At 39.0% G+C, this 25,479-nt stretch overlaps 1 protein-coding gene across 1 annotated transcript in view; it reads left to right on the top strand.

Moving 5' to 3' along the window:
• Positions 1 to 10,683: 10,683 nt before the first annotated feature.
• LOC134210548 (nuclear factor NF-kappa-B p110 subunit) overlaps positions 10,684 to 25,479 on the top strand; it is a 94,610-nt gene continuing 79,814 nt past the window's right edge. The window contains exon 1 of the mRNA XM_062686598.1: positions 10,684 to 11,655. Coding sequence (XP_062542582.1) covers positions 11,610 to 11,655 — 46 coding nt within the window. The 5' untranslated portion in view covers positions 10,684 to 11,609. The remainder of the gene's footprint in view (positions 11,656 to 25,479) is intronic.

Here is a 25,479-nt window from a genome sequence, read left to right on the forward strand (position 1 = left end):
CTGACTCGCAACAAATCAAAATTCTTCGTAATTGGTGACTTCAATGCCAAACACCGTTCATGGAATAATGCTCAAAGCAATTCCAATGGTAAAATTTTATTTGAAGATTGTTCTGCGGGATATTATACTATTCAATATCCCAATGGACCAACTTGTTTTTCTTCCAGTCGAAATCCTTCTACAATTGATTTAGTTTTAACGGATTCAAGTCAGCTGTGTGGCCAATTGGTAACTCATGCTGACTTTGACTCTGATCACCTTCCTGTGACATTTGAAATCTCACAAGAAGCCATTTATAATCCAATCAGCTCTACTTTTAATTATCATAGAGCTGATTGGGATTTATATAAAACATATATCGATAGGAATTTTGATGTTGATATTCCTCTCAGTGATATTGACAATGCGCTCGTATCTTTGACAAATTTAATTGTCGAAGCCAGAGGCATTGCAATTCCGAAATGTGAAGTTAAATTCAACTCCATTATTATTGACGACGATCTTCAGCTACTGATCCGTCTTAAAAATGTGAGAAGAAGGCAATACCAAAGAACTCGCGATCCCGCGTTGAAAGTTATTTGGCGAGATTTGCAAAATGAAATTAAAAACGTTTCGCTATTCTGAGAAATACCAACTTTGAGAATAATGTCTCGAAGTTGGATCCCAGTTCGAAACCCTTTTGAAATTAACGAAAATTCTTAAAAAACCTCAAAAGCCAATTCCAGCGCTTAAAGAGGGAAATAAAATTTTATTAACAAATGGCGAAAAGGCTCAAAAACTTGCTCAGCAGTTCGAGAGTGCCCATAATTTTAGTCTAGGTCTCACTAGTCCAATTGAGGATCAGGTTACACGGAGCTTCGAAGACATTCTCAATCAAGATAATGTTTTGATCCTTCGTTGGGAACTAATTTGGATGAAGTGAGATCTATTACTAGAAAATTTAAAAATATGAAAGCCCTGGGTGATGATGGTATTTTCTACATACTTATCAAAAACTTCCTGAGAGCTCTTTATCCTTTTTGGTTAATTTATTTAACAAATGTTTTCAATTGGCATACTTTCCAGATAAATGGAAAAACGCCAAAGTTGTTCCAATTTTGAAGCCGGACAAAAATCCAGCTGAGGCTTCTAGTTATCGCTTAATCAGTTTGCTTTCTTCAATAAGCAAACTGTTTGAAAAGATTATTTTAAATAGAATGATGGTTCATATTAATGACAATTCTATTTTTGCTGATGAGCAATTTGGTTTTCGCCATGGGCATTCAACCACTCATCAGTTATTAAGAGTTACGAACTTAATTCGGCTCAACAAATCTGAAGGATATTCGACTGGAGTTGCTCTTCTTGATATAGAGAAAGCATTTGACAGTGTTTGGCATGAAGGTTTGATTGTAAAATTGATGAATTTTAATTTTCCTCTGTACATCATTAAACTGATCCAAAATTATTTATCAGATCGCTCGCTGCAGGTAAACTATCAGAATACTAAATCTGATAGATTACCTGTAACCTAGTGTCCCCAAAGGCAGCATACTGTGGCCCATATTGTATAAACTTTTTACTTCTGACTTACCTGATTTACCACCAGGGTGTCAAAAATTTTTGTTTGCAGATGACACGGGCCTCTCAGCCAAAGTGCGAAGCCTTCGGTCATTAAATTTTGTAGTAGATTGCAAAAAAGTTTGGATATTTTCTCCACTTACTTGCAAAAATGGAAAATTTCCCCGAATGCTTCCAAAACTCAGCTTATAATTTTCCCACATAAGCCGAGAGCTTCTTATTTGAAACCTTGTAGCAGACATATTGTCACTATGAATGGGGTTCCAATTAATTGGTCTAGCGAAGCTAAATATTTAGGACTTCTGCTAGATCAAAAATTAACTTTTAAAATCACATTGAAGGCCTTCAAGCCAAATGTAACAAATATATTAAGTGCCTATATCCACTTATAAACAGAACATCAAAACTTTGTCTTAAGCATAAACTTTTGATTTACAAACAATATTTTAGACCTGCCATGTTGTATGCTGTGCCAATATGGACTAGTTGCTGCAATACCAGAAAGAAGGCACTTCAGAGGATTCAAAATAAAATTCTGAAAATGATTCTGAAGTTGCCTCCGTGGTATAGTACCAATGAACTTCATAGAATTTCTAATATTGAGACATTGCAACAAATGTCCAACAAAATAATTTCCAATTTTAGACAAAAATCATTGCAATCTTCTATTGCAACGATTAACTCCTTGTACCCTTAGTATAAAATAGGTTAAGTTTAGTTTAAGTTGAAAACATTGTAATTCCTACATGGTTCAATTCAACCAGAGGAAAAAATTCTAACTGCCAGAGGCAAATGAAATGTATTAATAATAACTAAAAGCGTAACATAGCAAATAAGGATGATAGTGTTAAGAAAACACGGAACACCTAGTCTAAGAGATGAATGCATGTATTAGATAATTAGCAAATAAAATTAGTTAAAAAAAAAAAAAAAAAAAAAAAAAAAAAAAATTATGCTAAATTATGCTTCAACAAGCAAAAGTATGCATAAATATGTTAAACAGACAGTATCGATGCCGTTGTATTTGGGAACTTAACGTCAAGTTAACGGAATAGGTTGAAAAAATATACGCGGTTAAGCGTATTTTAAAAAAGTTCCTAACATTAGTATTCCTTGCATTTTTTTTACAACGTTCGCCATTACGCATTTTTGTCTCAGAGACCAGCAAAGGTACCCTCAGGGGTAGATGTACCCCTGGTTGAGAACCGCTGCCACACAGCATTTGTGATCAATATGATTCAACCATAATAATGGGTAAAATCAGCAGTGATTCAAATCGTTCGGGGCTGTCAGTTTGAATATGAATCTGAAACATTCATTTTCCCAGCAGCTGCTCTAGATTCATTTTTTATACCAGTCAAATGTCAAAAAAATAAAACTGGTATAACGCTCCGTTCTATTTTCTGCAGATTTGAACCACGATTGAATCACGAGATTCAAATATTTTCCAATTGTTTTGGTGTATGAATGCGTCATTTTATCTACGGATCAATCTTTCCGGACGGATCAAGCCTTTCTTGGCGCCAACATGATGATTTCATTTAATTGAAAATTTGAAAAACATGAATAGAACACTGTTGGGGAAACCAGCGAGTTTGTTCTATTTGGCTCCAGATTCAAACTAGAATAGTGGTCGAAAATTTGGAATGAAACTGAATCACTCCTGATTTCACTCTAAAACCCGGGTTGATGCATAAATGGTTTGGTCGGTACCTTGAATGTCAAATTTATTATTTTGGTTGGTTTGGTCTCAAGTATGAAAATTTGGCTACTGTGATGAAAAACATGGACACATGAAGTACCATATTGAACAAAACATATTGATCACAAGATTTGAAGCATTATTAGCTATCTAATACTTATGCATCTATGCAGCCTGCCGTTGAGGTTCTTCCGGCGAATCAAGGGCTTCTTTCAAATTGATTGGATTCGCCATTTCGATATTTTTTTTGCTAATAATACTTCATGTGTCAACTTCGATTAGTAGCTCTTGAAAGTCTGTATCATCTACTTCTACGACTCCGGGTAAACTTTTGAAGTTATGTTTGCCTTGATCTAGATTAATATCATCATCATCGTTAGAATTAAATTCAATTTGGCTTGTTCCCTTATCATTACATTCCAAAGTTACAGTAAATCCTTCCAGTGAATTATACTTTTCGCAGGTTGATTGACTATCAGGATTTAACTTCTTCAAAAACAGCATAATAAAAAAAGATTAATTTATCTGCCACATGTCCGACTTCTTTTTTTTTTTTTTAATTGGGAATGTGCACAAAAACTTTACTTCTAAAAACTCGCAATCCTTATTTGCTATGTTACATTTTTAGTTATTATTAATACATTTCAATTGCCTCTGGCAGTTAGGACTTTTCCTCTGGTTTAATTGAACCATGTAGGAATTACAATGTTTTCAACTTAAATTAAACTTAACCTAATTTATACTAAGGGTACAAGGAGCTAATCGTTGCAATAGAAGATTGCAACGATTCTTGTCTAAAATTGGAAATTATTTTGTTGGACATCTGTTGCAATGTCTCAATATTAGAAATTCTATAGAGTTCATTGGTACTATACCACGGATGCAACTTCAGAATCATTTTCAGAATTTTATTTTGAATCCTCTGAAGTGAAGTGCCTTCTTTCCATATTGGCACAGCATACAACATGGCTGGTCTAAAAATTTGTTTGTAAATCAAAAGTTTGTTCCTAAGACAAAGTTTTGATTTTCTGTTTATAAGTGGATATAGACACTTAATATATTTGTTACATTTGCTTTCAATGTGATTTTTAAAAGTTAATTTTTAGTCCACCAGAAGTCCTAAATATTTGGCTTCGCTTGACCAATTAATTGGAACCCCATTCATAGTGACAATATGTCTGCTAGAAGGTTTCAAATAAGAAGCTCTCGGCTTGTGTGCGACAATTATAAGCTGAGTTTGGAAGCAATCGGGGAAATTTTCCATTTTTGCAAGTAAGTGGAGACAATATCCAATTTTTTTTTTGCAATCTACTACAAATGACAGGAAGGCTTCGTCCTTTGGCTGAAAAGCCCGTGTCATCTGCAAACAAAGATTTTTGACACCCTGGTGGTAAATCAGGTAAGTCAGAAGTAAAAATTTTATACAATATGGACCCCAGTATGCTGCCTTGGGGGACACCAGCCCTTACAGGTCATCTATCAGATTTTTAATTCTGATAGTTTACCTACAGTGAGCGATCTGATTAATAATTTTGGATCAGTTTAATAATGTACGGAGGAAAATTAAAATTTATCAATTTTACAATCAAACCTTCATGCCAAACACTGTCAAATGCTTTCTCTATATTAAATTAAATTCGAATTAAATTTGTAACTCTTAATAATGGATGAGTGGTTGAATGCCCATGGTGAGAACCAAATTGCTCATCAGCAAAAGTAGAATTGTCATTAATATGAACCATCATTCTATTTAAAATAATCTTTTCAAACAGTTTGCTTATTGAAGAAAGCAAACTGATTGGACGATAACTAGAAGCCTAAGCTGAATTTTTGTCCGGCTTCAAAATTGGAACAACTTTGGCGTTTTCCCATTTATCTGCCAATTAACCAAATAACCAATTAACCAAAAAAGATAATGAGCTCTTAGGAAGTTTTTTGATAAGTATGTAGAAAATTCCATCAGCATTGTTTTCATATTTTTAAATTTCCTAGTAATAGATCTCACTTCATCCAAATTAGTTCCCAACAAAGGGCCAAGAACATTCTCTTGATTGATAATGTCTTCGAAGCTCCGTGTAACCTGATCCTCAATTGGACTAGTGAGAGCTAGACTAAAATTATGGGCACTCTTGAACTGCTGTGCAAGTTTTTGAGCCTTTTCGCCATTTGTTAATAAAATTTCATTTTCCTGTTTAAGCGCTAGAATTGGCTTTTGAGGTTTTTTATAGAATTTTCGTTAATTTCCAAAAGGGTTTCGAACTGGGATCCAACTTCGAGACATTATTCTCAAAGTTGGTATTTCTCAGAATAGCGAAACGTTTTGCCTTTCTCGTACAACAAAGTTGCACCGAAAGGCTATCATTTCACTCCAAGAAAAATATAGAAAATAGATTATAGAAGGCCCGGACTCCGCCCCGGAGAAGGCCCCGGAGACCCATAGTGTTATATACCAATCGACTCAGCTCAATGAACTGAGCACATGTCTGTCTGTCCGTGTTTATGTGTTAATATGTTAAAGGTAAGAAAAACATTAGACAACTTCTTATTTCACATTTTTAAGACGGATCAGTAGCTGAAGATCGTCGTCAATTATAATGGAGTTGAATTTAATTTCACATTTAGGAATTGCAATGCCTCTGGCTTCGACAATCAAATTTGTCAAAGATTGATTATCAATATCACTTTTGGTATCGAGAGGAATTTCAACATCTAAATTTCTATCGATATACGTTTTATATAAAACCCAATCAGCTCTATGATAATTAAAAGTAGAGCTGATTGGATTGTTAATGGCTTCTTGTGAGATTTCAAATGTCACAGGAAGGTGGTCAGAGTCAAAGTCAGCATGAGTTACCAATTGGCCACACAGCTGACTTGAATCCGTTAAAACTTAATCAATTGTAGAAGGATTTCAACTGGAAGAAAAACAAGTTGGTCCATTGGGAGAGCAATCTTCAAATAAATTTTTACCATTGGAATTGCTTTGACCATTATTCCATGAACGGTGTTTTGCATTGAAGTCACCAATTATGAAAAATTAAGATTTGTTGCGAGTTAGAATTTGAAGATCAGCTCTCAACAAATTCCTTTGTTTCAACAGAAACTCCCAAGGTTTCGAAAACTTTGGTTTCAAACGAGGAATATAATTTATGGTCGATACGTCTATATATTAATGACAATGGCGACCACACCACAGGTGCTGTCAAGACGATAATTTCGGTAAATAAAATAATTTGGATCTCTTTTGATGAAAAGACCAGTTTTATATATGTTTCAGTTATAATGGCAATGTGCAAATTATCAACTGATAGTAGGTTGAATAATTCATCTTCCTTACCCTTTAAAGAGCGGGCATTCCAATTTAAAATTTTCAAAAAAATACTTGGATCCATTAAAACGAAGTCCGATAACATTTTTTTGAGTAAATTTGATACCAAACTGAACTGCTTCAGTTTTGGTATTTGCTTTGAACATTGCATCAATCATGTGATGCAATTGTTCATTTAGTAAATCAAAGTCGGAAGCAGACATGCTACCTGAGTCGTCAGAACGAACGTTATTTCCCGTTGAAGAATGGGTGTGAAAGTCATTCATGGTCGGTAAATTTTCAGAAATGAAATTTTGCTTGCCTGCAGCGATGCTTGCATTGGTTAGCGTGTTTGAAAAATTAGAATTCTACGAACTGCTCGTTACCCGGTGAGAGGTAGGAGCAAAATTTGTTCGTTGATTGTGGTGGGTATGAATTGCTCGACCGGTAAATGATTGCGGATTTTGAGCGTTTGAAATATGTTTACCCGTCGAATCTGGTATCCTATTGGAATTTCCCGTCATCAATTTTGCACGGGAATTCAAAACTTTTTTGCATAAAGGGCATTCCCAAAAATTGGATTTATGATTGCCCCAACAATTGGCATATTTAAATTTATTAGAATCGTCTCTCACAGGACAGGCGTCCTTGGTGTGAGAGGTTCCACCACAAATCATACATTTAGCATCCGTGTGGCAATATTTGGCTCCATGACCCCACTTTTGGTACTTACGGCACTGAGTGGGGTTTTGGAAATTTCCCCCAGGCCTGCGGAAATGTTCCCATGTAACACGGACATGGGACATAATACAGGCCTTTTCCAAACTTTTCATATTATTTAGTTCACTTTTGTTAAAGTGAACTAAATAAAAATACCATAAATAAATAAGTACCAGAGCGATATTTCTTTTTCATCTTAATTACTTGGACTGGTGAAAATCCAAGTAGGGTAAGACGGTATAATATGCCCCCCCTAAGGCAAAACCTTGATAGCTTTTTACTTTTCATCGCAATTTATGCAAACTTTGTGTTATTTGGTAGTGCAAGAAGTCGCAAATGCATTGCCCGTGAGTAGTCATATAAAAATATTACAGATAACACGTAATAATGCTTTTTTGAAAAGTCGTGAAAAAATGGATTTCAAAAGGTGCCTGGGCAATACGCCCCACCTTAGCCAAAGACGTTCCATAGCCCTTCATTAGTATTTCATCAATCCCATAATAAAAAGGTTACAAATCCTTATGTGCTCGACATTAAAAAATCAACATAAGTCCATTTAATCAGGTTTTAATTACATTTCAATAATTTCCATACAATTTGGAAGCAACTGCTGCAAGCTCGCCGCGCTTGTGTTCAGTTGGTAAGGGCATATCGTCCTGCCTACACTGGGGCGTTTTGACCAGTAAAACATATTTTCGAAAATCGTTACGTTTTTGAAGATGGAAGCAATTTTATATCATATTAACTACTGAGAAAAGTTATTTTGTTGCCCAACTGAGTGTTCCCGTGCAAGGTTTGCGGACAGTATGCTAGCGTCGCTCCAGAATGTTGAGCAAACAAACATGAAAAGTTACATCAAAACTGTCACTTTTTGTATTTTGCTTTTATTTCCATTATGTAATACAAAAATACTTCCACATTCACATAGTACGATGGTTTTACAAATATTTATAGGTACCAACTGATTTTGACCCTTAGTTAGTTATAGTTTTCTAGAAATCAAAGAGGGGCGTTTTGGCCAGGTGGGGCGCATTATACCGTCTTACCCTAATTGAGAAATTTCAATTTTGATCTCATCCAGTGATTTATCATCACTGGGGAGACCTTTCAAGACGACTTTGAACAATCGCTCAGTTTTGTCGTCGTATGTGAAGAATTTATGGCGCTTCTCAGTTAAATACTGAAGAAGACGTTTGCGATCGTCAAAGGATCCCGGCAAAACGCGGCAGTCACCCTTCCTAGCAATCTGAAATGAAACCTTGATCTCCTGAAGGTTACTCAAAATTTCATTCCTAAAGCCAGAAAACTCGGCAACAGATCACAATTGGCGGAATCCTTTGCTTTTTCGCATCAATCGAATCACCTGGGCCAGAGGTAGATTCGATTTGCTCAATATCATCTTTAATCAAATCGAACTGATTGCTCAGTTCGATATGAGAAGAATTGTTTGCAATGTTAGAGTGAGAAAGAATATCTGGAGTCTCCAGCTTCCTTCTATTTTTTCCGCGCTCTGGTGGGACGGTCTTGAAACCTTGTTTCTTAGAAGGAAGTGGAGAATTCAAAGACTCCTCCTTCCTCTTGTTTTCATTAATACTCATTGCTGAGCGTGGAGACGTGACCTTCTAAGAGGTTTTTTCCAAGAACGATGTCTCTGCAGGATTACCAACGCTTGTTGGAATTTTACTTCCGCAAACGGTCCAACGTAAAACGAAGGCACGGCTCCTCGCAAAGATCGTAACGGGGTCAGTGGGTACAAATAGCGCCAAGAAGCACTGTTGAAATTAAAATAGCTTCGGGTAGTATTAAAAATTTCCTTCAGCAAAGAGAGAAAATAGAACCGCACAGCACGAAAGTACGATGCGATCTGACCAGTCGCAATTCTTAACGGCTTTTCACCAGCTTCTTGCTCATCTGTCTTCCGATGCCAGTCGTTCAAATGCTTACCAGTTACATAATCAAGTCTTCCGCAGGTCGTGGTTGGCAGTGCAGAGCATACAATATTCACCTTCACGAAGCAATTTCGGTTCGAATTTTGACAAACGTGGCTATTCAAAACATGGAATGACTTACTCAGTTTTTTTTTCACAGATTAATTCATTTGATTGGTACTGAGAATGGTCAATGGTTACAGCGTAGAAGCATAAGTACTAGAACGCTAGTGGCGCTGTAGTCATTTAAATTATTTTGCCAAATTATGCTTCAACAAGCATCAATTGGCCATAATTTATGCATCATGTTGTAGTGCATGTTTAATTCCATCAACAACATCGGTTTGACACTTGTAGTACCGGTACTTTGGCTGCCAGGTCAAAGTAACCTAGATGTTAGTCACGCGAACAGGAACGAAGAAATTTTATGAGCCACAATGAATACGTTTGCGTACGCACGCACGCAAACGTACCAATTGTGTTTGCCCCATTATACTTTTGAATCAACTGGTCACAGCGTTCGAAGAAAAAAAAATTGCCTTGATGATATTGAAATTTGGTGCTAAAAATGTCCTTCAGTAGAACGTCGGGGTCAGATTTATGTGGACAATTGTTTAAATCATCATATAAGTGATCAGTTTTACAGAAATTTATTAGTTTTCGAAATCTAAATAAATACTCACTGACTGATAATCGATCTAAAATTGTCAAGATTCAGCTGAATATGAATATGTTACGAAGTGAGGGTGACAAAAACATTCGATTATTTAAAGCTCTGTTTACTCTGGTTACTTCTCACTCTCACCCATTGCACTGCACTTGTTAATCATCGTTGTCATGTTGGCCAGATGCTCTAGAACATTTCCACCTTCAATCAACCTCGTCGTTATCATCTTCCGTAAAACATGCAACTTGTCTTTGACGCAAAAGTTGTTCGTTCATGGTATTTCTTCAATGAATCCCACATGTCTGTTTGCCACCCTTGGTTCCCCCGAACACACGCTACGCGACTGTCGCCGTTTGGTATGGAAGCGTAAATGGAACATTGCCTGCAGCGACCCAACGATAGAATCGCAGCGATTAGTTGTCGCTGTCGCGGCGATGAAATCGTTTAGGTTTGTGGGAGCTTCAAAACTAGGAAAGCGGACGCATGGTGCCTTGTTTTTATCAAAAGTGTCAACCAACCGGTGTTTCGCTTTTGAGTATGTTATGTTCCTACTTTCCAAAATTTGATTTGATTCAGATGATCTAAGGTAAAAATGCTTAAAATCGTTGAAATTGAAAGATTATGGCTGTATTTAACGATGCATTATAAACGACACCCACACGCCAGTTAGCTTATGATAGACAAAGCTCCAAAGGCAGTAACAAATTCGCTCCACTTCAGCCACACTCTTCGACTCGGGAACTGCGCATCACAAAGCCCCAGCGCTGAGCCGTGCGGTTCCAGCATCAGTCTACGCTCAACGTGATACGCGTCTGTGTGCTTGTTGTTGTAGTCGTTGCCGTTAAAATAATAATTAGCATGCATTCGTGGTTTAGCTTGTTTAGTTGGTTGACTAAGTAGCGCGTGTGTGATTCAGTGCCCATATTCTGGCCGGTTTACGTTTCCCTGATGCGGATGCTAGGCTGTAGCAAGTTGGAGTCGAGCGCATCATGCACTCGATCGATCGATAGTCGCCGCGCAAGATCGTCCGGTCAGTGTTGATCCTGAGCTTGAACGGCTTAGACTACGCGAATCCGTCTCCGTGGGTTGTGAATATTGTGATTGTTTCGTTTGTTTTTGTTGTTGGTGTCGGTGGAGCTTTCGGAAGTCGATAAATGATTGCGGTATCGGAAGAGAGCTTTCAATCACGCATCGGTTGACGAGCGAAGTGTACATCATACATGTGCGGTGTGTATGCGGCGTAGATAAGCGAACTGTGAACACATTTATTGAATCGTATATAAAAACCGTATTTGCTGATTAGTTGTTGCGACTGAGTGGTGCGGGGCTTACGATTCCGAGAATTCCGAGAAATGTTTTGAGTTTATTTTGTGTTTCACTGTTACGTATGATAAGAGCCAGCAAATTAACCAACTCGTGGCGGGCGAATATATTTTTTTTCGATCCGTTGATAATATTGTGCATGAGCGAGGGCTCCGGGGAGCCGAAGGTCTTCCACGCTCGATTGAACAGTTCGGGGTGCAATTTCAACATCCACAGTCAGTCAGTGTTGGTGGTGGCAGAACGGAATCGAATTCTGTGTTGACTTTCAGTGACACGGCCTGTTGATAACACCGGTGCTCGGTCGGTGATAAGAATCGATAGGGGCGCGAGAAAAAAGTGCTGCTTCGGGATCGAAGCCATCGTTGGGGTTTCGGCAGAGAAAGCCATAGAGCGGCCCCCATCATGTCAACGTTACTCAACTTGGATAGCTACCGGCATGAGTTGTTCGGTGAGTGTTTATGAGTGTAAATAGATATAAGGCAATCGATGGGGGCAGTAAAGTTAATCTTCTTCGAAATGATCGAAATGTGACCATTCATCTTTTATATGCAGCTCTTGAAGGCTGTTTTTATTCTACGTTGTAGAGGTGGTGGGGTAAAACGATGAACTTGGCTTTGTTGTGCGCACATAGGAATCGCAAAACCAGTTTGACGGGAACTTCTGAGTTGGCTTTAATGATAGCCATAAAGCTGGACAATATTTATTTTTGTTTGGATTGTTGCTCATTTGCAGATGTGATCAGGATAAGTTTGCTTCGTTCTTTCTGAGGAGGTACCGGCTAGAAGCAATAAATGCAGCTCAACTTCCTTGTTACAAGAATATAAAATTCTTAGATTGTGTTCGCTGGAGCCTTGACTTCAACTTCTCGTATTCAAGGTCATTTTTGTGTGGCTTTGAATATTGGTTCGACACATCTACGAACTTCTTTTTCTATCCAGTTGCTTTATCAATGTGTGGAAGACAGCGTGAGACATATCAAATGATTGTTTTTTTAGGCATGCGGTAAATGTTAGAATGAGATGTTTCCAATGACAACTTGATTGTGCTCAATCATGTATGTCAGAATAAACTCGCATCGCAACAAACATTTTTTATTTAAATATTTTAGAGGATCGTTACAAATTTGTTTATATCGTATCCTATTTTTGAAAAATATTAAAGTTAGTTTTGGGGAGCTTAAAAACTCACGATATAGTCGAGGTTAAAAAACGCAATGTTACAGTAGGAGAGAAGGGGAATTTAGAGTAACTAAATTATAATTTTATTGATGTTCGTGTCGAAATAGTTTTTGAACGTTGTTCAAATTCTGTATTTCGTTACAAACATTTTCTTGTAAGGCAATAAGACATTCGAAGACATAACAACAACAGAAATGAAAAGAACAACAAGAGGAAGGCATTCGCGAAGGACTTTCATAAATGAGCGAACCAAGTACATGCAATTAAGATCAAGACGCGTCAACATTTTCCTAATAGGCTTTGGTTGTTTTTCTCGGACCTGGAGATGTTCAGTTAGCACAGATCTGGGTCCACGCTTTTCGCTATCCTGATAATCTGCACCGGAAACATAGAGGTTGCCTTCTGAGAGCCCCACTCTGAAAAGATGTGATTTTAAAGAGTAAGGGAGCGTCTTCGGTTTGGGCTTAGTTGCGCGTTTCGCTCATCACTTTTTTTTTAAGTCAACATTATGCAACAATATGATCACCAATGGAAAGCAACAGACCTCAGCTAACTTTTCTCCGAAGTAACTACATATATTGTTTTATAAAAACAGAAAAAAATCGGCTACTTGAAGTGTTGATTTTTGGAAAAAAAAAATTGTACCCGCTTGTGCTGCCGTGAATCGCAAGTCAGTATCATCTGTATATGAATGCTTAACCACGAGCGTCTTCTTTTTCCACGGTTCTTCTTCTTATCGGTCGGAAAAGTGACATCCGATGCGGGCCGATGAATATTTCAGAGAACTCGTAGGATTCTAGTTCACCGGATGCTCATGTCGAGGTTCATTTTTTATACACATTGCAGCGGATGTTTTCGTCTTACTGAAAATCGACGCGTGACGTCATCGTGATTTAGTCCATACAGATGGGACTGACTTGCGATTCACGGCAGTGTGGGCCTTAAAAAGTGGCCGCTGGAAATGAAAAATACTTATGAAGCAAAAAGAGGCTCTGATTTGTCGTATCTATCAAGTGTCAAAAATCATTTAGAGTGGCCCACAACCGGAGATACAAGGCTTCCGTGCCTCTTGAAAGGAGGCTTCTGAGCCTCTTGGAAGAAGGCTTCCGAGCCTCTTGAAAGGAGGCTTCTGAGCCTCTTGGAAGAAGGCTTCCGAGCCTCTTGAAAGGAGGCGTCCTACCCTCTTGAAAGGAGGCGTCCTACCCTCTTGAAAGAAGGGTTCCGAGCCTCTTGAAAGAAGGCTTCCAAGCCACTTGAAAGAAGGCTTCCGAGCCTCTTGAAAGGAGGCTTCCGAGCCTCTTGAAAGGAGGCTCCCGAACCTCTTGAAAGGAGGCTCCCGAACCTCTTGAAAGGAGGCTTCCGACCTTTTGAGAAGAGGCTTCCGAGCCTCTTGAAAGGAAGCTTCTGAGCCTCTTGAAAGGAGGGTTCCAAGCTTCTTGAAAGGAAGCTTCCGAGCCTCTTGAAAGAAGGCTTCCGAGCCTCTTGAAAGAAGGCTCCCGAACCTCTTGAAAGGAGGGTTCCGAGCCTCTTGAAAGGAGGCTTCCGAGCCTCTTGAAAGGAAACTTCCGAGCCTCTTGAAAGGAGGCTTCCAAGCTTCTTGAAACGAGGCTTCCTAGCCTCTTGATAAGAAAATTCAGAGCCTCTTGATAAGAGGATTCAGAGCCTCTTGAAGCAAGGCTTCCGAGCCTCTTGAAAGGAGATTTCCGAGCCTCTTGAAAGGAGGCTTCCGAGCCTCTTGAAACGAGGCTTCCGAGCCTCTTGAAAGGAGGCTTCCGAGCCTCTTGAAAGGAGGCTTCCGAGCCTCTTGAAAGGAGGCTTCCGAGCCTCTTGAAAGGAGGCTTCCGAGCCTCTTGAAAGGAGGCTTCCGAGCCTCTCGAAAGGCGGCCTGAGCCTCTCGAAAGGCGGCTTCTGAGCCTCTTGAAAGGAGCCGTCTGAGCCTCTGGGAAGGAGGCTTCCGAGCCTCTTGAAAGGAGGCTTCCGGGCCTCTTGAAAGGAGGCTTCTGGGCCTCTTGAAAGGAGGCTTCTGGCCTCTTGAAAGGAGGCTTCCGGGCCTCTTGAAAGGAGGCTTCTGGGCCTCTTGAAAGGAGGCCTGAGCCTCTTGAAAGGAGGCTTCTGAGCCTCTTGAAAGAAGGCTCTGAGCCTCTTGAAAGGAGGCTTCCGAGCCTCTTGAAAGGAGGCTTCTGAGCCTCTTGAAAGAAGGCTTCTGAGTTTCTTGAATGAAGGCTTCCGAGCCTCTTGAAAGGAGGCTTCCAAACTTCTTGAAAAGAGGTTTCTGAGCCTATTGAAAGGAGGCTTCCGAGCCTCTTGAAAGGAGGCTTCCGAGCCTCTTGAAAGGAGGCTTCCGAGCCTCTTGAAAGGAGGCTTCCGAGCCTCTTGAAAGGAGGCTTCCGAGCCTCTTGAAAGGAGGCTTCCGAGCCTCCTTCCGAGGCTTCCGCGTCCTTTAAATGTAGACTTTCGAGCCTCTTGAAAACAGGCTTCCGAGCCTCTTGAAAGGAGGCTTCCCAGTCAATATTTTGGTACCTATATCTCTTGATATAGGTTATTATATAAGAACCAACTTATTCGTATATAATGCACAGATTTACTATATACGTACAAAAGTGGAGGCGATATAGGTACATACGAGTTTTATTATACGATTTTTTACGACATCATGAGAACAGTATTACGATTTTACATAAAAATATGAAAAATAAAAAAAAATCTTACCAGCACCAAGTCTCGAACATGCGATCTTTGGATTTGCAGGCGGATACTCTACCACTGCACCATACTGCACCTCTTGAACTGATTCGGATTGTTGTCCAACATAAACTACACAATTTATATCTTTACAACTGCTTGAAACTTCAACAAGCCGTTTGGACTGAAATGGTTTCGATTATATTACGATTCACATAGGCATTCATTCGCACTCATATAGGATATTGCAAGGAGTATATGCATTCAATACAACATCCTTTGACAATAATCTGAGTGGAGATTTCCGAGCCCCTTGAAAGGAGGCTTCCGAGCCTCTTGAAAGAAGGCTTCCGAGCCTCTTGAAAGGAGACTTCCGAGCCTTCAGAGCCTTTTGAAAGAATGCTTCAGAGACTTTTGAAAGAAGGCTTCAGAACCTCTTGAAAGAAGGCTTCCGAGCCTCTTGAAAGAAGGCTTCCGAGCCTCTTTAAAGGAGGCTTCCGAGCCTTTTGAAAGTAGGCTTCCTACCCTCTTGAAAGAAGGCTTCCGATTCTCTTGAAAAGATGCTTCCGATTTTCTTGAAAGGAGGCTTCCGCGTCCTTTAAATGGAGACTTTCGAGCCTCTTGAAAGTACGCTGCCGAGCCTCTTGAAAAGAGGCTTTCGAGCCTTTTGAAAGGAGGCTGCCGAGTCTCTTGAAAGGAGGTCTCCGAGCCTCTTGAAAGTAGGCTTCCGAGCCTCTTGAAAGTAGGCTTCCGAGCCTCTTGAAAGGAGGCTTCCGAGCCTCTTGAAAAAAGGCTTCTGAGCCTCTTAAAAAGAGGCTTACGAGCCTCTTGATAGGAGGCTTCCGAGCCTCTTGAAAAGAAGCTTCCGAGCCTCTTGAAAGGAAGCTTCCGAGCCTCTTGAAAACAGGCTTCCGAGCCATTTGAATGGAGGCTTCTGAGCCCTTTGAACCTAGGCTTCCGAGCCTTTTGAAAGGAAGCTTTCGAGCCCTTTTGAAAGGAAGCTTTCGAGCCTTTTGAATGGAGACTTCCGAGCTTCTTGAAAGGAGGCTTCCGACCCTCTTGAAAGTAGGCTTCCGAGCCCTTTGAAAGGATGCTTCCGAGCCTCATGAAAGGAGGCTTCCGAGCCCTTTGAATGGAGACTTCCGAGCCTCTTGAAATGAGGCTTCTGAGCCTCTTGGAAGGAGGCTTCCGAGCCTATTGAAAGGAGGCTTCCGAGCCTTTTGAATGGAAACTTCCGAGCCCTTTGAATGGAGACTTCTGAGCCTCTTGAAAGGAGGCTTCAGAGCCTATTGAAAGGAGGCTTCTGAGCCTCTTGGAAGGAGACTTCCGAGCCTCTTGAAAGGAGGCTTCAGAGCCTTTTGAAAGGAAGCTTCCGAGCCACTTGAAAGGAGGCTACCGAGCCTCTTAAAAAGAGGCTTCCGAGCTTCTTGAAAGGCGGCTTTCGAGCCTCTTGAAAAATTTCAAAATTTGTTCATTCATAAACGGTATTAACTAGAATTGAACCGTTTTCAGTATTTGTGCCGATGTTTTGACTGCTTGATAGGTCTCTTGCTCGATTGGCTGCTGTTTTTTAACGGATCGATTGGCAACACATGCCAATCCGCGTTTCTCCTATCAAGGCCTCTAGTTGAGACAGGTTGAGACTGATGCCCCTGAAAATGCGAGGTGAATATTATTTGTTGAGATGAGATAAGACAAGCTGAATGTCTTCACACAATTTTCACCACGATTCTTGTGACGAGCAATGCAGTGTGACCATCCCTTTTTGAATGAATGAAAAGGAACAAGACGAATAAACCTCAACAATTAATTATCAAATACTTACTCTTTGAACGCTAGTCCAAGATTGCAATTATTTGAATAATTTTATCAGATATTTTTTTAATTTATAATTCACGTTCACAAAAGCGAAATAATCAGTTTGACAAGGTTTGGCTGAGTTTATTTCTTTATGACAATTCCGATGTTGAAAATGTTCCGACTACTAGCAACATGGCGAAACCAAAAACCAAATACCCTTCTGGAAAAGAACGCGACACTGTGCTTGCTGGCGTTTGTCAAATCAGCGAATCAAAAGTGGTCTTTTCTGAAAGCAAAGTGTGTGCAAAAAAGGACAATTAGATGACTTATCTCATCTCAGATTATTTGGATTATGGACAGTTTCATCTTAACTGATAATGTTTATTAGTGCACATATAACCACTCTCCACGCGAAGTACAAACAGAATAATATAAATAAATAAAACGTGTGTGTAGTCTACAATATGCAGTTATTGAATTTATATGTGGACTCATCTTCTTTTAAATAAAAATTAGTTTAGGTTTCCTTCATGACGATTAAACTCACGAGCGGGTTGACCAATTTGCAAACTTTTCTCCCTAGTCGATTCGGGACCTGTAAGGTTTATGTATGGTTGATTTAACGAAAAAAAGCAGAAAATCAGTAGAATACAGCTTTGGGTCCGTGGTTGGGGGAAACAAAACAATAGCACGAAAATTGATCTAGAGTGCGGTGCTGCAAATAGATCAGAATATGGCATTTGCATCACAAACACCTATGCAATGCTGTATATTTTTCGCTAACAGTATTTATTGAATATATTTGAGTCCTCAAATTGAAAAAAAAGTTATGCGTGCATATATTCAATATGAAGAATTTCCTCAATGCCGAATAGTGCCCAATAGTGCCGGTCGAGACAGTGAAGACGGCCTGACAGTTGAGGTTGAAATACATATTTGTAAAGATAACAAAACGTAATTGAATTAAATGGAAATTTTTAAACTCATCTTAGACAGTTGAAGACACTAAAAGAGGTCAAATATTTTTTCTGAATATGTGACCAGTTCAAAAACTTTTGAAGTCGTTAGCCCCGTTTTTCCGTAAATATTAAACACATAAAACAAGTCGAGTCAAGTACGAGACACTGAAGACGGCCTTACTGTTGAGGTCGAAATACGTATCTATCAAGATACAATTAAGTGGTGGAATTCAATGGGATTGTTCAAACTCGTCTTATGACAAGGAAAGGGACATAAAACAAAATATAATCGAGTTCTTTGCTGTGTGCATGAGACATGCAGTAGCGATAAAGATGATCGACTCTCATTTCGAGTGACGTACGAATAAATATTCAGTTCAGTTGGTTCGAGCTTTGAGAAAGCGCATACCATACAACATACAAGATATGGATAAAAAGGCTTCGGATATTTGGAGCTTGACATTTCTGTTCATTCAATTCATTAACACCTACGCTATTTCGCAATTAGAATCCAGTCATGAATTTTCCTATCTTATCTTGATGGCGGTAGCTCCATTAGGTTTGTAATTTCGGCTTATGATTTCTTTTTTGTTTCACAGACAAATACCTAATCAATCGCTTCTACGATTGGAATTTGCAAAATATTATGTCACAGTTTACTTGGAGTCGTTGAAAGGATAAAAAACCTAATTTTGAAATGAATGGAAAACTTGTTAAATATTGCATAATTGATTATTTATTTTTCGCAAAATAAATATATGTACGTACACATTAATGTATAATTTTTATTCGATTGAAATGCGTTTTTTTTGTTCCATACTTCTAGAAAGGACACCTAAAACTGGTCGCAAGCTTCCACAAGTTATAGTTTTTCAACCTTTTTAAACGTGCATATTTTACGAGTTGGGTTCTTCCACATGTTGATGTTACACTGACACAACGTGAACATTATAAGTTTCCAATAATTAGCCACCATAGAATATTGCCGGAAAAGGTAATCCCATGGCCCCACTGCTCTCGAAAAAATCACCCTTCTTTCCGGATTCATAATGAGAATCTCGTATTCAAACCGCAAGCCAGATAACGATCGCGCACTATCAGATCAACCGCCGGGGCTTATGTGTAGATAAATTAAATACACATAGCAGGTGAAGTACCTTCTTATTGAGGGGGTTGGATGCGGTCAACGAGATTTCTCGCCGAGGGTGTTTCCCAGAATCAACTGAGATTTAATGTAGGCTGAAATAAATTATTACAAGACAAATTTCCAACCGTACTCCAGACATCTCAGCATTCACTTGCCATAAGACGAGTCCACTAAAAAGCTCAAAATAATTGTCTTAACATCTCAGCATTATTCATTACGTTAGATGCTAACCGTGGAGTTTTAACAGTTCACATGTTTCGACGAGATCCTTTACAGTATGAAGTTGTGTTGTCTTAAAGCCTGATTACGCTTAATCTCGGACACCCATCTTCCATCTTCTCTGTTATTTCCACAAAAAAATATCTGAAGGAACTCTTAGGAGCCTTCACAAAAAAGTCCGGAATTTCCACTAGAAAATCTTCTGAATTTAAAAAAAATGTACAGAAATTTCACAAGAAATTCTTTCCGTGGAAAATTGTTCAAAATGTAGATTTCAGCAAGAAATTTCTAAGAACTTTCCAAGAAACTTCCTCTAAAGTTCCACAGAATTTTTTTAGAAATTTTCAGGATTTTCTTTTTTCTGTGAGAAATTCTTCGAAATTTCCACGGGAAATTTTCCAGAATTTTCATAATTTTTTAATAGAATTTGAGAGTGAAATTTTTTAATTTGCAAGGGAAAATGTTCGGAATTTGACCGGATTTTTTTTTATTTCTTTGCAATTGTACGGGAATTTATCGTATAATGTCCTTAAGAAATTCTTCAGAAATTCAACGGTTAATTGTTCAAAAAGGGTCATTTGGCCGAAAGTCCCATAAAAAACAAAGGGATTCGCAACTATAGGAACACAAATTAAAAATACCGCCTCTAAAGAAACACTAGAAGAAGAAGAAGAAGAAGATAGGAACACTATACCAATAATTGGTAGTTCAATTTTAGAGCACAATTACCTATGAATAATGTTGCGATGGTTTCCCGACTGCAAGAAAAATAAGTTTAATAGCTTCAAACAGAGCTTTCACCCTATCAACCATTCAAAATTTGAGCGAATATGACTTATTACACGTTTTTTAGGATAATTAAACCGCTACATCATTGATACGTCGCTTGTTCCAAACCTCATTTAAGTGCTTACCGATTGAATTGATTTTATTTTGCGATGTTTGTCCTGAAATATTTCAAAATACATGCGCAAGTGCGATGGTTGTTACATCAACTATGAAATCATGGGCAGATGAGGAATCGCTGATTGTGATTACTTAGATTGATATCCTTTTGGTCGTTTTAACGGTAAAAGTAATAAAATCTACAGCAGAAAAATCTTACTGTGACATCACATTGAAAACTATTTCTGCTGTCGATAAAGGAAAATTAAAATTTAATTTGATGTTAGTTTTTGATTACGAAATAAATAATCAGTTTAATATCAGTTCATATTATTTAGAAATCAACAGCACACTGAAATAAAAATAAGTAATCAATAGCGGAGACAAAAACTTGAAAGCAAAATATGATTTTTGTCGATATCAAAATGTGTTTTCTATTTGTCTTTAATGAGATGTCAGACTTTGCTTAAGCATACGAATTTTGATGCCTCATGATATTTATGTCCAAGAGATATGAAAACCCTCTATAATAATAGGATAGGGAAGAAAGTCAACTCAATTTAGACTTGCAGATAGAAAATAACAGACTGCTTATTTTCAGGTCTCAGATAATACTGAGCATCGTTTATTCCTACACGCAAAAAAATGTTGCGGTTGCAATTACAATTCCGAGGGTTAGTTTAAGAATACGCATTACGCACCGACGATTTTCAACAGACAACAAACCCGTTTGGTTTTACCATGCGCGCAGTAAAAATCAACTGTGGTCCTGGTTGAATGTTGTTACATGAACTGAATCAAGAGCTGAGCAGAATGGATACGTTTGCGTGCGTTTTGACAGTTTTGCCATGGGAAAACTGTCTAAGACGAATTAAGTACTGTCCATTTAATTCCACCAGTTAATTTTCGTTATCTTTGCAGATACGTATTTCGACCACAACTGTGTGGTCGTCTTCAGTGTCTTGTACTTGACTCGACTTAGTACAGTACAAGACACTGAAGACGACCACACAGTTGTGGTCGAAATACGTATCTGCAAAGATAACGAAAATTAACTGGTGGAATTAAATGGACAGTACTTAATTCGTCTTTGACGGTTTAATACATTCCACTAAAAGAGCTTAATATATTTTTATGGGAAAACTGTCAAAACGCACGCAAACGTATCCATTCTGCTCCGCTCTTCAGTGGTGAATTTGTCCGAATGCATGGTTAATTTAACTGAAAATTTGTGGTTGTTTTAAAAACATGGCGTAGTCTACAAAATAGTAATTGTTACCATGGATTTTTTTTCTGTGTACTATTATTGGTAACCTTCTCGGCTCAGCCGAGTACATGGTATGACAGCGTATGATATCACCGTACTGTGGGATATAGATATCTGTCCAATATGAATACCCTAATAATAGAGATGTTAGAGGTGCCATTGCATAAGTAGCATAACGACCACCCACCAAGCCACCCACCGCTAGGCAATATTCGCCTCTACGGTTTCGCCACCCAGCACACAGCATGCCATGATTCTACCTTTTTCTTAACACGACCACCGGCGCGAGCACACGCGTTTTCCCCGAACAGTCTCCCATCACTCCGACGTCAGTGGCCAACGGAAGACGGACCAGCCGAATTGCAGCGAGAATCAGAACCTCACAAGTACATTGCAGTGATAATAGATTTTGACCTTGGGCTTTTGGACAGCGATTGCAAAATCTCACAGAGACCCAAACCCTACCAAGGTCATCAAGGATTGAACTCTTTGCTTAGGACAACAAATGTGCCCAACAGAAAGAAGATTACGTTCTATCAAGGTCATAACGTCATAACGAAATATGCTGCATAAAAAGAGTATTAGTTTTCTTAAGGTCACATATGGAGTAAGCCGAAACGTTATTAAAAACAGAAATTGTTTGTATCGTTTTTCACCGAAAAAAAAATCAAAAACCCAAAAATATAAAAAAAAAAATATAATACTCCAACTGATCATCATTGATCTTATTGAATTTTTTAATCTAGTTGACATCAAATATTGTTTCTTAACGATAACAATCTGTAATACATAATTAATAAAACATAATACACAAATTCACACGGACCAATTTTCAAAGTTCAAGCACAGACGAACGAATTATAATGTAGATAAACTGGGCAAGTTTGATCAGTTTTGAAACGTAAAATAACATCCAAGGGCAAGAGCTTTAACGATCGATCAGCACCGCGCGACACGACACCAGCGACTGGACAACAAGTCGACCCGTTCGACCAAACGACCTTTTCTGCCAAATGACCTTTTCGGCCGAATGATCTATTTGGCCAAATGACCGGTTCAGTCGGACGACAGTGTTGGCAGTATGCCCATTCTGGCAAAATTACATTTTCAGGTAAATTTCCCTTTCTGTCAAAGGTTCATTTCGGCATAACCGTGTTTTCACCCAAACGACTTTTTTGACCGAATGATCCTTTCTACCAAACGATCATTTGGTCGAAAATGTCAATTGGCCGAACAGCTGAAAATGTCAAAATGTCTACTCGTTCGACCAAATGTCAATGTCGGAAGGTACATACGGTCGAAAGTGAAATTTGGCAGAACTGGTAATTTGGGTGAAAAGTCACCCTTAGCATGGTCTCTCTTTATAGCCGCGTGTCTTATCGCTAGGCTAAGGAGGGGCCTTGCAGGTATTTTGGTCGAAAATGACGTTAGGCCAAAAAGGTCATTTGGCCGAAAAATCCGTTTGGTCGAAATGATCTTTTGGCAGAAAATCCCGTTTGGCCGGAAGAGTCACACGGCCGAAAATGTCAATTTGTTCAAATGTGTCATATGGCATATAGACCATTTTGGTCAAAAGGCATTTTCGGCCAAATGGGCAAACGACCTTTTCGGCAAAATGACCAGTTCAGGTGAACGACATTTTCGTCCTTAGAACATTTTCGGTCTTAGAGTAGGTTGTATGACTATAGATAGTGGAATATATAGATGAGCGAAGATAAATCCTCTGTCTCCAAACGAACTGTCAAACGTGTCTCCAAACGAGCATGACGTCACGATTTCAATGGAAACGTTAAGGGCTGTGACGTCATATGCGCGTGTGCACGGGCAAAAAAAACGACTCAGCCATGCTTTCGCTCATCTATAGATTCTACTATCTATATGTATGACATTCGCCAGAAAGTCATTTGCCAGAATCAATTTTCCAGAATAGACCATTCCTAGAAAGCCGTTTGCCAGATTGCACCATTCCTCAGAAATGGTCATCTCCTATTAACCATGCACGCGTTTGTCCAGTTTGCACAATAATTCATAACGCCATGTACTTCTGGCATATCTGTGAACAGCGTCAAAAAAGGGGGGGGGGTGTCATTCAGCAATTTCCATAGTTTGTTGTTGTTTTTAAGTTGTTTTCTAGTGAGGAATATAACACCGCGACGCACAGTGATGCCAAGGCGGAAAAAAGTGATGATGGGAATGAGGGGAGCGTACAGCTTCGAAAGTATTTTTATAATTTTTCATAATGTGTTTTTCATAATGTTTTCATGTTTGAAATGTTTTTCCTCAAAATTTCCCGAAGATTTTATGAAAATGGCACGGGTGCATCATGTCGATCTAATGTCGCGATAATAGAATTGAAAATACTTCTTCAAAAGGAGGCGCTTGCCCGGATTAAGGCAATGGTGGATGTGATCCCTTCTTAAAAAGAAGGCGTTTGTCTGGATGAACTCTATGGTGGATGTAATTCGTTTTTCAAAAGGAGGCGCTTGCCCGGATTAAGACAATGGTGGAAGTGATCCCATCTTTAAAAATAGACGTTTGCCAGGAAAAAATCAATGGTGGAAATCTCGAGCAACATATGATTAAGGCCGAAAAACCAATAATGCTGAACCGAGAAAAATGGGGTTCGAGTTTTCTATGACTAATTTAATTCATTTATTGAAGTAGAAATACATTTCATTGCCAAAACCATGTCAATGCTATACGTAAATGGTTATATTATAACAGCAGATTAAGATTAATTGAAAAACCGTTCGAAATCAACAAAATTTCAGCTAAAACAAAAATGGCGCCGTTACTCGCATTACCGGCAACACGTCTGGTTTTTAAGCCGTTTGCTCAAAGCTAGTAACACCGTCGGATTTGTTTAGATTTGTTAGCCAGAGCAGTTTTGCTATGCGATATATCGAAACCCTAGTAAGAATATACATTTATACAATAGGAGGCGCTTGCCCGGATTAAGACAATGGTGAATGAGATCATTTCTTTAAAAGCAGGCGCTTGACCGGATTAAGACAAAGGGGGATGTGATCCCTTCTTTAGAAGTAGGCACTTGCCGGAATTAAAGAAATGGTGGATGTGATCCCTTCTTCAAAAGAAGGCGCTTGCCCGGATGAACGCTATGGTGGATGTAATTCGTTCTTTAAAAGGAGGCGCTTGCCCGGATTAAGACAATGGTGGAAGTGATCCCATCTTTAAAAATAGACGGTTGCCAGAAATGAAGCAATGGTGTATATGATCATTTTTTTTTAAGAAGACGATTGTTCCGATTAAGGTAAGAGCAGATGTTATCCCGTCTCTAGAAGTAGGTGTTTGCCCGTCCCCGTTTTTGAATATGGCAATTGTGGATATGATTCCTTCTTTAGAAATAGACATTTTGCCTAGACTATAGCACGATGATACTTTTGTGCCCGACCCGAAAATTGCCTAGACCCGCAGCACCGGGAATCGAACCCAGCCACCCTCAGCATGGTCTTGCGTGCGCTATATAAGCACGTTATTTTTGCGCCGACTACCGATCCAAACATATGCCTATGTTTCCTTAAAAAAAAATACATTTTTATCGAGTAAACACCTATTGAAAAGTTTTTTTTCGGTCATTTGCTTAGTGTTATAAAACGAAATAAAACGATCGAAAAGGTAAATTCCTTACGTTTTTTTTTCGCAAACCAATATTTCGGAATTTGAAAATGAACGGGTTTAACTGGTTTAAGAATTACCGGTAGATCGCTTTAATTTATTGTACACAAGTTGAACACCTGTTTGATTGCTGCAATGAATTGATCCCTATCTGGTACCTGGTACTTGGTTGGCTACAGCGTCGATATACCTATGCCCGGCGATGTTCCTCCAGTTTCTCCGAACGTTCAGGTTCCCCAGGTCCGATTCCACCGCGTGCAGCCAGCGTGTTCGTGGCCTTTCACGAAGTCGCCGGCCCCTATCTGGTTTTCTGTTAAATATTGTTTTCGCTATTCTTTCTTCCAACATTCTTCCGACGCTATTCTTTCTTCCGACGACTTCCGACGCACCAAGTGACCAGCCCACTGAAGTCCGCCGTATTTTATACGATACACAATATTTGAATTGATGAATTGATCATTCCCGTAAAAAAAATCATTCGCTCAAAAGGTTTTTGTGA

This window comes from Armigeres subalbatus, chromosome 2, assembly GCF_024139115.2.
Source record: "Armigeres subalbatus isolate Guangzhou_Male chromosome 2, GZ_Asu_2, whole genome shotgun sequence".
NCBI classification, from domain to species: domain Eukaryota; kingdom Metazoa; phylum Arthropoda; class Insecta; order Diptera; family Culicidae; genus Armigeres; species Armigeres subalbatus.